The following is a 14,698-nucleotide window of genomic DNA, read 5'->3' as shown; positions in this document are numbered from 1 at the left end:
GCTTACCCCTTTGTATTTTTGTCGAAAATTTTCGCGATTTTGAAAAGTGCTGGAATAAATTCTTTCACGCACTATTCCGACGTAATTTTGCGAGAGAAATCGATTGGGCACAGTCCCAATACGCTGCGATCAACGCATCAAAAGTTACAGCCAAAAAACGAAAACCTGAGATTTCGACATTTTTCAGCAGGTGCTTTTTCCGTCGTAATTTCTCTCCTGTTGATCCCACGCTGTTTCCGCTGCGTTTTCTGAGTTCCTGGGGGTCCAATTGGTCAGAAAAGGGTCATACAAATCGAATCGGAGACTAAAAGTTTTTCGCCCAAAAAAACAGCAAGGCTTACCCCTTTGTATTTTTGTCGAAAATTTTCGCGATTTTGAAAAGTGCTGGAATCAATCAATTGCGGCGCTATTCGGACGTAATTTTGCAGGAGAAATTGATTGGGCGCAGTTCCAATACGCTGCGATCAACGCATCAAAAGTTACAGCCAAAAAACGAAAACCTGAGATTTCGACATTTTTCAGCAGGTGCTTTTTCCGTCGTAATTTCTTTCCTGCTGATCCCACGCTGTTTCCGCTGCGTTTTCTGAGTTCCTGGGGGTCCAATTGGTCAGAAAAGGGTCATACAAATCGAATCGGAGACTAAAAGTTTTTCGCCCAAAAAAACAGCAAGGCTTACCCATTTGTATTTTTGGCGAAAATTTTCGCGATTTCGAAAAGTGCTGGAATAAATTCTTTCACGCACTATTCCGACGTAATTTTGCGAGAGAAATCGATTGGGCACAGTCCCAATACGCTGCGATCAACGCATCAAAAGTTACAGCCAAAAAACGAAAACCTGAGATTTCGACATTTTTCAGCAGGTGCTTTTTCCGTCGTAATTTCTCTCCTGTTGATCCCACGCTGTTTCCGCTGCGTTTTCTGAGTTCCTGGGGGTCCAATTGGTCAGAAAAGGGTCATACAAATCGAATCGGAGACTAAAAGTTTTTCGCCCAAAAAAACAGCAAGGCTTACCCCTTTGTATTTTTGTCGAAAATTTTCGCGATTTTGAAAAGTGCTGGAATGAATCAATTGCGGCGCTATTCGGACGTAATTTTGCAGGAGAAATCGATTGGGCGCAGTTCCAATACGCTGCGATCAACGCAACAAAAGTTACAGCCGAAAAACGAAAACCTGAGATTTCGACATTTTTCAGCAGGTGCTTTTTCCGTCGTAATTTCTCTCCTGCTGATCCCACGCTGTTTCCGCTGCGTTTTCTGAGTTCCTGGGGGTCCAATTGGTCAGAAAAGGGTCATACAAATCGAATCGGAGACTAAAAGTTTTTCGCCCAAAAAAACAGCAAGGCTTACCCCTTTGTATTTTTGTCGAAAATTTTCGCGATTTTGAAAAGTGCTGGAATCAATCAATTGCGGCGCTATTCGGACGTAATTTTGCAGGAGAAATTGATTGGGCGCAGTTCCAATACGCCGCGATCAACGCAACAAAAGTTACAGCCGAAAAACGAAAACCTGAGATTTCGACATTTTTCAGCAGGTGCTTTTTCCGTCGTAATTTCTCTCCTGTTGATCCCACGCTGTTTCCGCTGCGTTTTCTGAGTTCCTGGGGGTCCAATTGGTCAGAATAGGGTCATACAAATCGAATCGGAGACTAAAAGTTTTTCGCCCAAAAAAACAGCAAGGCTTACCCATTTGTATTTTTGGCGAAAATTTTCGTGATTTTGAAAAGTGCTGGAATAAATTCTTTCACGCACTATTCCGACGTAATTTTGCGAGAGAAATCGATTGGGCACAGTCCCAATACGCTGCGATCAACGCATCAAAAGTTACAGCCAAAAAACGAAAACCTGAGATTTCGACATTTTTCAGCAGGTGCTTTTTCCGTCGTAATTTCTCTCCTGTTGATCCCACGCTGTTTCCGCTGCGTTTTCTGAGTTCCTGGGGGTCCAATCAGTCAGAAAAGGGTCATACAAATCGAATCGGAGACTAAAAGTTTTTCGCCCAAAAAAACAGCAAGGCTTACCCCTTTGTATTTTTGTCGAAAATTTTCGCGATTTTGAAAAGTGCTGGAATAAATCAATTGCGGCGCTATTCGGACGTAATTTTGCAGGAGAAATCGATTGGGCGCAGTTCCAATACGCTGCGATCAACGCAACAAAAGTTACAGCCAAAAAACGAAAACCTGAGATTTCGACATTTTTCAGCAGGTGCTTTTTCCGTCGTAATTTCTCTCCTGTTGATCCCACGCTGTTTCCGCTGTGTTTTCTGAGTTCCTGGGGGTCCAATTGGTCAGAAAAGGGTCATACAAATCGAATCGGAGACTAAAAGTTTTTCGCCCAAAAAAACAGCAAGGCTTACCCCTTTGTATTTTTGGCGAAAATTTTCGTGATTTTGAAAAGTGCTGGAATCAATTCTTCCACGCACTATTCCGACGTAATTTTGCGAGAGAAATCGATTGGGCACAGTCCCAATACGCTGCGATCAACGCATCAAAAGTCACAGCCAAAAAACGAAAACCTGTGATCTTGACATTTTTCAGCAGGTGCTTTTTCCGTCATCATTTCTCTCCTGTTGATCCCACGCTGTTTTTGCTGCGTTTGCTGAGTTCCTGGGGGTCCAGTTGGTCAGAAAAGGGTCATACAAATCGAATCGGAGACTAAAAGTTTTTCGCCCAAAAAAACAGCAAGGCTCACCCCTTTGTATTTTTGGCGAAAATTTTCGCGATTTTGAAATGTGCTGGAATGAATCAATTGCGGCGCTATTCGGACGTAATTTTGCAGGAGACATCGATTGGGCGCAGTTCCAATACGCTGCGATCAACGCAACAAAAGTTACAGCCAAAAAACGAAAACCTGAGATTTCGACATTTTTCAGCAGGTGCTTTTTCCGTCGTAATTTCTCTCCTGTTGATCCCACGCTGTTTCCGCTGCGTTTTCTGAGTTCCTGGGGGTCCAATTGGTCAGAAAAGGGTCATACAAATCGAATCGGAGACTAAAAGTTTTTCGCCCAAAAAAACAGCAAGGCTTACCCCTTTGTATTTTTGGCGAAAATTTTCGTGATTTTGAAAAGTGCTGGAATCAATTCTTCCACGCACTATTCCGACGTAATTTTGCGAGAGAAATCGATTGGGCACAGTCCCAATACGCTGCGATCAACGCATCAAAAGTCACAGCCAAAAAACGAAAACCTGTGATCTCGACATTTTTCAGCAGGTGCTTTTTCCGTCATCATTTCTCTCCTGTTGATCCCACGCTGTTTTTGCTGCGTTTGCTGAGTTCCTGGGGGTCCAGTTGGTCAGAAAAGGGTCATACAAATCGAATCGGAGATCCAAACCTTTTGGTCGAAAAATGAAGAAATTTGCATTTTTGGCGAAAATTTTCGCGATTTCGACAAGTGCTGGAATAGATCAATTGTGGCACTATTCCGACGTAATTTTGCGCGAGAAATCGACTAAACATAGTCCCAATACGCTCTGATGAACGGAACCAGAGTTGTAGTGAAAACAACCAGAAAATTTGTGAATATTCCTGCAGCTGTTGGTCGACTGACGTTCTTCATGTCTCTTTCACATTTTTAGGGTTCCATAGGACGTCAATACCGCAAAAATAATATTCACCATATGATTGACGAATGAAAAGTTACTCCCGTGTTCACTGTGGGTTGTAGAAAAGTTGGGGACTAAAAATCACAAAATCATAGTTGAAAGATTTAGTGTATCCAATATGCTTTAAACCGGACAAGTGTTCATATGTCAGTGTGTAGTAATCCAGCAAGTTGAGAAATAGTGACAAAGTGAAAGACACGAAAGAATGCAAAATTGTGATGCATAATTACCTAAGAAATTTAATTTTTATATGAGGTAACAGGCATACAGTATGAAGCATCGTTCAAGCAGAATATGGAGTAAACTGTAGCACATGGTTATCATAATAGTTTCAACGTATATCTCAGTCTTCGGTCTATTCTTATGTACAACACACCTCTGTAGGATACAATATGTGACGATATTGCATTTAGTCTATTGTATGTATCTCATATTGAAATAAATAAAAAATTGATTGTTTATTGTTACACCCTCATATAGGTTCGTATATTTACATGTGTATTTCAGTGTGATATCAAGAATTAGAATAGAATATCTGTATACCATGTCAAAGAAACATTCGTCGATAGAATCTCTGCAGCATCTGAATAAACATTCGAATTTACATGGAATTAATGATAATCACGTTTTTCGTCTCTTTTGCCTGCGATCCCAAATTTTCGCAAAATCATGAACGAATAATAGAGTGACAAGTACGTAGACTATAAAAGCTAGTTAGTGATTATTTCAAAGGCGATTGAAAGTGCCTTATCTTAGGCAATCGAACCTACAAATTTGTAAAGTGTAATAGATGTTCGCAAGTAGCAGTGAAAGGATCGCAGGAGCCACCATCAGTTTCTCTGATTTACTTGGCACGATTCAGGAATTGCTGACAGCATATTACGTACAAGGGGATGGAAATTTATTAAGAGATTTATATAAAAGAAAACGTATTTATTGTTCACCTGAGAAAGATACATAGTTTACAGACGATGTAAGATTATATATGGTAAACAATTGTGTCAGGTCATAGTTCAAAGATCTTGTCGCACTATAAGTATATTGAACCATGTATCCAGTCATAGTTACATGAAAAATTCAACCAGATGAATAAAGTGTAACCCTATGTAATTGTCACGATAAGCCGATAATGATCTATTGTGGCACAGATGCAACACACACATTTATACACGCATTCGCTCACTAGTATAAGTATAAACAAATATTATGTCACACACAAAAAGCATACCGCATCATTTAACCGTTTACAATGAATGTCAAAAAAGCATGTCGATAGATCGACAATCACATCGTTGACCAAAGATGAAAGGAAAATAGTGATAATAATTGTTCTATTCGTAACGCAATAGACAGAATTCGTGTCGTCAATAAAGTAATTCTTCCAATAATCTGCAATATAGAAACTCCGGAATGAAGACAATAAATAGAGTTACAAACTTTCATCAAGATCTACACGAATAATGTTCGGTTTAATAAAGCCATATCTCCAAGATATAAACATTGATTTGTTAAACCAGTCAAACAATTCTGTAAGTAATGTAATTTACATTCGATTTGTAAATAAACCAAATGTTATTCGTAGTGTTCGTTAACATTGCTGGAGAAGAGAAAATTCATACCGCTTACGAGATAAATTTTTTCATATAATTCCGTATGCTATTAAAAATATTATATATAAAAACCAAAACTAACATAACACATGGACTGTTTGAATTTTGAATTCGCATTAATATCGCGGATGATGAATTATCAATATTTTATTATTATCATTACATTATTTATCATATATTTATTACTTACAGCAAGTTTCGTTTATCAATATTCTTCCCAATCCTTTTGCTCCGTACATACCCTCGACAATCTAAGAATAATCTAACGACAATATTCCTTCGGTCGTCCCGTGATCAGAGTACACGGAGCACTGTCATAGTTTCTTGCAGTGAAAAAAATAAGATATCCTGTAAACTCGACTAACTGAGAACTGCAAATTAATTTTATTGCTATTTCGATACAAATAATGGAATGTTAATTCGAATTCCCACACAAGTAGTATCGTATTGCCCTTGTAACTAATAGGATAGGTATGCATAGGAATTTGATTTGTATCAAACTACAAAAACTCGATTGGTCCGAATTTGAAATAGAGTTCGCTTAGATCATAACAAATAAATTCATTCTCTCTCCACATTGCTGTATTATGTCTAGTGTTACGCGACAAAATTATTTTCGTTTGCTTGGAGCAAGGACACCCATCGGATGATACCCTGACTCAACTGAATGGAGAGAAAATAAATAAAAACAACGTAATAATAATAACAGTTACTAATTCCTCCCTTTAGCAAGATTTCTATCTAAATACCTACTATTTAATTAACTCGGAGAGATTTACTCGCAACAGTCAATTGAGTATGACGTTCCGATTCCATTCGGTTGAACTATGATAACGCTGAAAATTTTTACAGTATCATTTCTAATCATTTTCACTGATCATATATGTTCGACTTTTATTTGCTAAGGAGTACGTCTTCATTAGCATGTGTAGAATAAGAACATATTGCACTTGTTGTTAGATGCACCGTTTGTCGCGTGGTGATGCGATTGACGGGAAAAGAAATAGCAATATAAACAACTGCGTTTAATGTTCAAACTATTCCTAAAAAAAATTATCAACTCGTTTTTTCCAGCAAAACAAACATAAATTTCACGGTTTTATTCCCACAATTTCGTTAATGCCATAGCCTCTCGAGGAGAAAATTGAATAAGAATATTCGCGTAAATTGTATCAAATATTGTGATCGAGCTTGAATTAAAAGAAAAAAGAAAAAAAAAAAGAAAAAGAAAGAAAAAAAAAGCTATACACCTTATAGTTTAACGGCAAGTGTACACGAATCTAGATTAAAGATGCTAGAGGAGAGTGGGAAACAAAATGAGCGGTGTAAAATGATAAAATAACATCTGATCCCACCATAGTAAGTTTCACGGTACTCGGGGAGTAAGATGTATTCTAAGACTATTTTTCATAGAAGACGTGTATGTGTAAAAAAAATAGCTTTGGGAGATAGAAAGCATACTTGTCGAGCCTGTATAACGACGAGTTTAAATAAATACTCAATAACTTCTGCAGCTCAACGGATAACTTTTATTTCGATAGTATAGACATATATTTACACAAACGTGCGTATCCCCGCTAAATAGAGATATATTCGTGGCACGTTAATATGAGTAACTAAACTTTGTTCATCAAGCAGCCCATACATAACACCAACAGAAATGTATATTGTTACTGGTTGAAAAAAATTACGGGAGATCGATATATAATGCCAAAGCAACTAAGTATAGGAAACGAGAAATAAGGATATCGATCGATAAAAGAAAACTGCCCTGAACTGTTACTTGGAGAAATAAAATCACCCCGCGAGCACCGTGCTACAGGATTCTATGATTTTGTAAAAATTAACTGAGGCTCATTCTCATAACATCTGAACAATCGCACATCATACATTTCTTAAAACACATTCCTGTGATGCACAGTTCTTTCTTCAGTATCTTGGTAATCGAATTGCGTATCAACAGGAAACAAATTGCCTAATGAAAGGCAATTCACCGATCTATGATCGATGGTGCAATTCTGTACCGCTAAGTCCGTGCTCTACTTCTAACGCTAAAATTATCTTGATGAATTAAAATCGAACGAATAACCAATCAAAATAATCATCAACGGAGAGCAGTTATTGAACTAGATGGCCAATTTAACAGATGATCATGATTGACGATTCTGATTTTACAAACGGCAGTTGTTTACCCCCTGGCAAATTATTTTTCCTCAAATAGTCTTTTGTAACAGTACTCATAATTAGCTACGCTAATCCGACACGCTGACAATATGCCAAATAATGCGTTTAATCTTGAATATTTAATTTTTCACGTAAAAAGCCTGATAAATAACCGCGTCACCCATTGATCGTGAACAAGTATATTCAAAATACTCGTGAAAAAAAATTTAAAAAAAGTTTTAGAAAAAACAAATATGAGCAAGGCAGAAGACTACAAGAGAGAAATAAGATGTAAGGGGGAAACGTTATGTCACATCCGTAACAAATATTAACCATCATTTGTGTTTCACCACTTTCACCTAGAATTTATACATTTACATTTAATACCGCTATTTTCGTAATAAATTGAAGTTTAGTAATAATAATCCGTTTGAGGGTCTTCCTTCTCCAGTAACCGGCGTTTTCTTTTACGAAACAAAGGACTCACATAACATGGGCAGTGGATCTTGGTGTGAGGAGTGCTTACATTCTAGACGATCCTGAGGACCATCTTTGGATTGGTGGATGATAACAACCGTGCAACGGTCAAGTGCACACAAATCCTTCTTGGACAACTGCTGCACCAGTGTTCGGTCTTTCCTAGAATGTAAAAAACACAAATATTCACTCACAGCACAACATACCTCGAATCATTAATTAACCGAGAAACGGGAAGCAATTTTAAACACCAAACTTTCAGTAAACTGCAGAGCAAATATTAACCTTTAGAGGGCCGTCCTGGCTCTTTTAGGAGTCAGCGGGTAACTCGGTCACTCCACCGGACGTGTTGACTATTTATATACATAAGTCATACCTCTGAAAAATATCGAATTTCAAGGGAAAAACGCCGGCCCTCTAAAGGTTAAGTAGCCAATGCCTGTACATTTTATATTTGATCTGTTACCTTGTCATTTCAGGGAGATGATAAGAGCAATTGCACTTCTCTTTGTTTTTTTTTTTGTTTTACTTGACAGGAGAAAAATAAACCATCAACAAATATATGAAATTTTCCAAGCTAGCGTAAAGAGATTAATGTTATCATTTAATATCTTACATCTTTTGCAGCTGTCGTATTGTCTTTATATTCGTCCAGGCTGAATCCAGAGTTACTGTCCTCACCGCACGACTGAACAACTACCAATGAACCATCTTCCGCCTAGGAAAAAAATTATGAAACAACATTTAATTCCCAACTATGGACTCTGAAGGATAAACACATATTGAAGGTTTCACCCTTTTCAACTCACTTGTGTAATTTGATGCTCTGGGTCATGGACCTTCGGTTTCTTTCCATACTGATCCATACTGTCGGATCGTCTTTTTCTGGAAGAGATATCTGTACCTCCACTTGGCGAAACTGTTCCTCCTCCATTCCCGCTAGACCTTCCGTTAATGTGAGTAATTGTGGTGGAAGCGGAAGCCTGTTAACCCGTAAATTATGTGGTATTATTATATTGATTCTGGATTGTTTGCAAAATATGAAATGGAGCATTTCATTACGTACCTTACGTTCGCGCTTCACTAAACTGGGAGAAATGTATGTATGGAGTTCCTTGCGCTTCACGGGCTTTGCTTCGATCCACATTCCTTCCTTCAACATGTGAATTTGTTCTGCTTGTCTCTCGACTGAAATATGTTTTGAAAAAATAATTAATTTTAACATAAACAGACACCTGTGTAAAATATCTCAACCGAGAAGATATATCTATACCTGAATCGGCGAATGACTTGATATCGTAGGTAAGGTCAACCTTCAAGTTCTCACTTTTAGCAAATATTAAACCTATGAACCACATGGAACATTGCCGGTCGGTAGCGGGCTCCAATGGCGAGAATACCTCAGGATTGACATGGGCCAGGGTGATGTGTGGATTCCGCTCCAATGTACCTGTGAGACAAAGTTAGAATTTCACCATTTCAGCATCTGAGGATTATTATTATATTCACCCAAGAGTTTCGAGAAGAAATAGTACGGAGGAAAGAAAAGAATCACGGAATGAAAATGACGGGACTTTAAGTGTATACTGTTTAATTTATACAATATATTACCTATTAAATGTCGTATTTTTGATTCAACTAATCCACACCATTCAAGCTGATCTTCGGGCGTCAAACTGCTGGTCAACAGCACAATGTAGTGTCTGTACTTCCCAAAGAAATTTGGAGGTTCAAACAGTTTATCCCATGTAGCTGTTCCATTCATAATTTCATCTGTTATGGCCAAACCCGACTTAAACTCTTGCTGCATAATTGTTCGTGTTGATGCGGAGACATTGAACGTCGAATTTTGCTGCGGATATGCTGGGGTGATGATGGGCATTAAATGATATCTATCAGAGACATTAATCTGAAAACAGACATATAAATTTAAGCTGGGGTCTTAGGATAATAAATTTTTTTTATTCAAACTAATATTATCTACCGCGTGTCACACAAATACTCAGTTTGTCAACTCGGTTAAGTTGCATGGATAACAAGCACTTTTGAGTTTTTCGAAGTGAACAATTTCATGATGGAAATATTGGATTCGCATCTTGATACACTCAACCAAACAACAGATCCAATATATTTGTGTAGGAATTTATTTTAAATATAACGTCACTTTCTGTGACATGAGATACAACTGAACCTATTAGTCGAGCTCTACTTACTCTTGGATCCCAAACTGGAAAACTTAAATTGACGTTATCCGGCTGCTTCAGAAGGACGGGCTGCGGCCATTTCCACTGGGAGAATACGAGGAAAAATTTATGTACGAGCGTGGCAGGAACTGCATTTGGATACAATTGGCAAGTTCGAGCGACGAGCATTGCCCAAGAAACACCACCAAGGTAGCCTAAGACGTTGCTGTATATTCCGTGTTCTGAAAAATATATTCATTGTAAGGATCATGTCACAGATGGCATTAACAACGTATCGGTCGACAAGATATATATTACTTCAAATATCTTACTTTTAGCCCAAAGTTTTATTGCCCTAAGTGCAAGTCGAAAATTATCAATATTAGGTACCAGACGTAATATTTCATCGGTCACTCGACACCCGTTCAAACTTCGTACGCATTTTTGATCAAGATTCTTCAGCAGCATATCGTCTTTGAGATCCTAAAAATTTCATTGATTAGAGTAATTCATTCGGAAGTTTAAAAATTTTTATACGCATAGCTCAAAGCTTACCATTGTATCAGGGATTTCCTTTAGCGCTAGTCTGGCAAACAGCATATCAATTTCTATACTGTCGAACTTCATTTTAATAACGGGTACAAAGGCTTCCTCCACTGCCTAAAAATGAGAGTGCGTTATAAAACGACAAAAAGTTGTTATAATCGAAGATGCTCCACTTTAAAGCAAAATACTTCTTTCCCAATCTTATGACTTACCCTCAAGTCTGAAACCTCTGCTTGCTGTTTCAGCAATTCAAAGAAAGACGTGAAGTAATCCGATCTATGTATGTGCCGCGGGACGACACAGAGCGCATCTATGTCAGCACCTCTGTGATGAACACCTAATCTATACGATCCGAACGTGTAAATTTTTCCACCAACTTGTTCGGCAACATTTGGAGGCATGTTTCTAGCCACACTTGTGTCCCTAATCCATTGCTTGACCAAGCTATTCAGTTTGCTACGCGATAAGTACAGAAATAATACAAGTTAACACAAAATCAATGATTAACGTTGAATACAGTTTTTTAATATTAGAAAGTTACGTTAAATAAACCAATCCGGCAAAGGTAACGTTAAATTGACTGAAAAATAAGATCTAGCGATAACAAACCTTAGGATTTCCATTCTGTGATTAAGCTCCTTGTCAGACTCAAATACATTGTAAGGCTTGAGAGCTTCATGAAGTTCGTTAGTCCTCAGGTAATCGCTGGGTTTTGGTCCCGCTAAAGTAATGGCAGATGTCATACCCAAAGTGCGAAGATTCTGTGCTGTCGAACCACCACCCTTCGCAGACTTATTACCTTGTGCCGGCCACATCGCGGCGCTTGACTATGCGTTTCTTTCTAAAAAGGAGATTGCAAATTAAGTAAAAGAAAAGTCTATCTATTGATTTGGGAGATTAACTTTCGGATCAGTTTTCAATCGTTTGATCGATGAAAATTAAATTGGGTGAAGTTCAGGTACGGTATACAGATACAATCTGTGCACAAAAATTATATTTATAGAAGATGTTCCATGACAAATTCATAAGCGAATAAGTAAATAGTCTAGAAAATTTGAAAAAGAATAGAAGACCAGCTTAGACTAAAGTATGAGAATAAGTTTGATACGTGACTAATTGGAAATCTTACCTTTATGATTCTGTCAAAAATGCAATAACATGTTCAGAAGAGAACAGAGGTTTTTGCTCGAGATTGTCAGGTTATAAAAAGGAACAAAGACTCGTAGAACGAAAAAACATTCAGCACTCGTTATAGAACGTATCCGGGTTACTTTTCTGCGAGGGAAAATCACTTAAATTCACTATTATACACTGTGTGAACAGGTTTAGCCACGAGGTGATGCGAGACACTTGTAAACAATAGTTTTCAGCACACAAAAATATTATCAGTCAAATGAATACGGGTCCGTGATTTGTAATGTTTCTTTTCGAATAGTTATTGCGTGTAGAGATGTGAAATGTACATTGTATCAACACGGGGACACGATTCGTAATCACATCACAAAAAAAAACTTGGCGATATCGTCAGATAAATTAAATAATTAAAGAAGGTTATTCGAAAATAACGAAACAACACGTACACCCCGCACCATACCAGCTACAATACAATATGGCGTCGTGACGGCTCTGTATCGACCCTGCGACTCGTCGAGAAATGTCGCGCTGCAATAGTTTTCGATATATAGCCGTCGAGAGTGACGTTCGAGTCCAAGGATCGAAGCACGCGTCTTCGAAATGGAATACGAGGAATATGAGTAGCCGTGTACGTTTGAAAATTTTTAAATATCGACAACTGACAAGTCTACTTACGCGGACGCGTCACAATTATTCAATACTTCGGAACACTGCCAATGTGCCTCACTGAGACGATTGACTTAAAATGACAAACTGACGTTGGACTTTCTATTTATGTCAGTTATAGTGGAGTAGGAGTGGGAGCAAATTTGGTTTAAGGGCAGGACAGGGAAACGAGAAAACTAATGGTTTTGCAATTTCCGATCGGTGGGAATATTACGAGTCTTAGGATTGGTGAAGAAGCGGACGGGGGCGGCATCGAAGGCGGGGAAAGAATCGGGCAAATTTTTGGAATTGAAACAATAGAGGGGACCCTTTCGCAGTCACGTCGTCCGGCTATGCGACCGAACGTTGCAATTGTTAGGCAAATATTAAGGAAATTTTCGAGCCTTTATTTTCTCCCACAAAAGGTATTTATTGTTCAATCGCGGAGACTCCCGAGTAAGCACATTGTCTCGCCACGTATGGGGTGATTGTACGCGCCGACCTGGCCGGGGTCATACTACCGGATTTAGTCATTTTACGAACGGTCTGGTCATAAACGCTAACGATAGTATTATACCCTAATTAGTCCGACGAATCTACCTACTTTAATGTAAATGTATTCGTGAAATGCCAGTCTATACCCTCGGCGGCTAGATACGTCTGTTCTTCGCAAACCAATGCATGCGTCCCATACCTACATCCGGTTCACCGGCGCCCCATTGAGCATTGGCGAATTATAGCTGTACCCGGACTGGTAAATTGTTACCTGAGTACAATTTACCTAATTCACCGGCGCCGTATTTGAAACTGGTGAATTACCCTTCTTTCATTTGAAAACCCCATCCACGAAACCTCGTTATAGATAAAAGTTTGAAAGGGTCCTTTGAATATTGATATCCTTTGGCTAGTTATTTTTGCCATTTTAAAGGTACTGTATCCTTTAATGACACGCGTAAAGGTTTTGAGTGGTACGAGTCTTTAACTTTTAGAGAACGGGAACACCCGTATACGGGGGCGACGCGTGATCGACACTTTACCCATGACAGTTTTAACGTATTAGATACCTTTTTTATGCATTTTCTGAAGGAGACCAAGAATCCCAAATCCCCGTCCTCTAAAGGTTAATACTGAATTGGCGATAAAAGTTACATACACCAAAAAAATCTTTGCAATTGTTCTTTATTTGTTGGCTCTGAAAAATTCTTAATGACCTCTGATTTATTCTGATAATCTGGTCGGATTCCATCAGGTGACAAGATAAATCCTAAAAACTCCAATTATTTTTCCCAAGATGTCGATTCCCCGTGTTTCAAAGTGAAGCTATGTTCAAGCGGCTTTTTAAAAACTATTTCCAAATGTACCATGTGCTCTTCGGATTCGTTCTAATCAAGCTACAGACTCGGTAATCGTTGGGTGAGGATCTCAGCAGTGACGATTACTGGAGCGACGAGTCCTAACGCGTCAAAGATTTTCGCTGTCCCCGACGGGATTGTTCGTTTAGTAACTCTAGACTTGCTAGAAAACGGGTGGACCGTATATACAATACTATCTCTGCCAGAGTTGCAGAATAGCCCTGGAGTTATCAGTGCTGTTTCTTCTCCGAGGCCGAGGCGTTCGTTTATGCTTTCTTTGGGAACCTCCTGTAAGATTACCTGATCGTTCGATGACCATTGGCATGTGGTAAATTAATCCAGCAGATGTCAACAGTACCGTCAGCTCTTTTCTCCGAAAAATTGCTTTTTCTATTGTAGCGGCTTCAGTGAGGACGTCGTCGTCGTAGAAGTCTTCCTTGAGGACCTTGGCTCCTCTAGGAAATAAATGCGTCTCATCTTCTGTGAGTTGATGAAGTATTCTTATCGCTCAATACGGCGCAGGAAACAAGCCGAAGGTGACGGTGTTCAACTCGCATGGTTGTATTTGTCCAGCAGAAATTCTCCATATGATTCGTTGATATTTGCGATCCTCTGGTTCCACAAGCACTTGTCGGTACATTTTTCAATGCTTCCTGTTAATACGTAGGCTTGCTTGCACAACCACTTGTATATCCAGAAATCTTGACCCCGCTGATTTTTTTTCCAAACAAAGATGTCTGGTTATACCTACAGTGGGACCGACGAGTAGAGTATCGTAGAGTGCGGTTTCAGAGATAGTTTTCGCAGATCCGTCTAATGTGACTCGTACCCTTGTGGTAAGACTGCTTTGTTTTATAATAGTGTGATGAGTGAGGCATAGTACCCTTCCTCGCTGGATCGTACCTCTGCAATTAGGGTCATATAACCGAAGGTCAGGTATACGTTTAAAACAGCGTGATACTTTCGTTTCGGTTCTGGGTCACCAATTACC

General features: G+C 38.9%; 2 protein-coding genes across 2 annotated transcripts in view; both read right to left on the bottom strand.

Annotated features, from left to right (window-relative positions):
• Nucleotides 1-5,024: 5,024 nt before the first annotated feature.
• On the bottom strand, nt 5,025-12,179 carry LOC124186266 (poly(A) polymerase type 3). The gene is made up of 12 exons (XM_046577810.1): nt 11,706-12,179; nt 11,186-11,417; nt 10,789-11,032; nt 10,586-10,690; nt 10,363-10,513; nt 10,061-10,272; nt 9,459-9,756; nt 9,121-9,297; nt 8,914-9,035; nt 8,657-8,830; nt 8,464-8,565; nt 5,025-8,009 (listed from the first exon to the last, which is right to left on the bottom strand). The coding sequence occupies exons 2-12, from the start codon at nt 11,389-11,391 to the stop codon at nt 7,956-7,958; spliced, it is 1,845 nt and encodes a 614-aa protein (XP_046433766.1). The 5' UTR covers nt 11,392-11,417; nt 11,706-12,179; the 3' UTR covers nt 5,025-7,955.
• A 1,517-nt stretch (nt 12,180-13,696) lies between these two features.
• LOC124186956 (ryanodine receptor) overlaps nt 13,697-14,698 on the bottom strand; it is a 34,244-nt gene continuing 33,242 nt past the window's right edge. The window contains exon 56 of the mRNA XM_046579131.1: nt 13,697-14,612. The gene's annotated coding sequence lies outside the window, so the exon portion shown is untranslated. The remainder of the gene's footprint in view (nt 14,613-14,698) is intronic.

Source organism: Neodiprion fabricii, chromosome 7 (assembly GCF_021155785.1).
Source record: "Neodiprion fabricii isolate iyNeoFabr1 chromosome 7, iyNeoFabr1.1, whole genome shotgun sequence".
NCBI lineage: Eukaryota > Metazoa > Arthropoda > Insecta > Hymenoptera > Diprionidae > Neodiprion > Neodiprion fabricii.
Note: the sequence above shows the minus strand (reverse complement) of the source record. Positions and strands in the feature narration are given on the sequence as shown.

Excerpts from the sequence above, each read along its gene's own strand:
- LOC124186266 (XM_046577810.1), bottom strand. The coding sequence starts at position 11,391 with ATGTGGCCGGCACAAGGTAATAAGTCTGCGAAGGGTGGTGGTTCGACA. Across the intron at positions 10,691-10,788 it reads CAGAGGTTTCAGACTTGAGG|GCAGTGGAGGAAGCCTTTGT; the intron begins GTAAGTCATAAG and ends TCTCATTTTTAG. Across the intron at positions 9,298-9,458 it reads AAAAATACGACATTTAATAG|GTACATTGGAGCGGAATCCA; the intron begins GTAATATATTGT and ends TTTGTCTCACAG.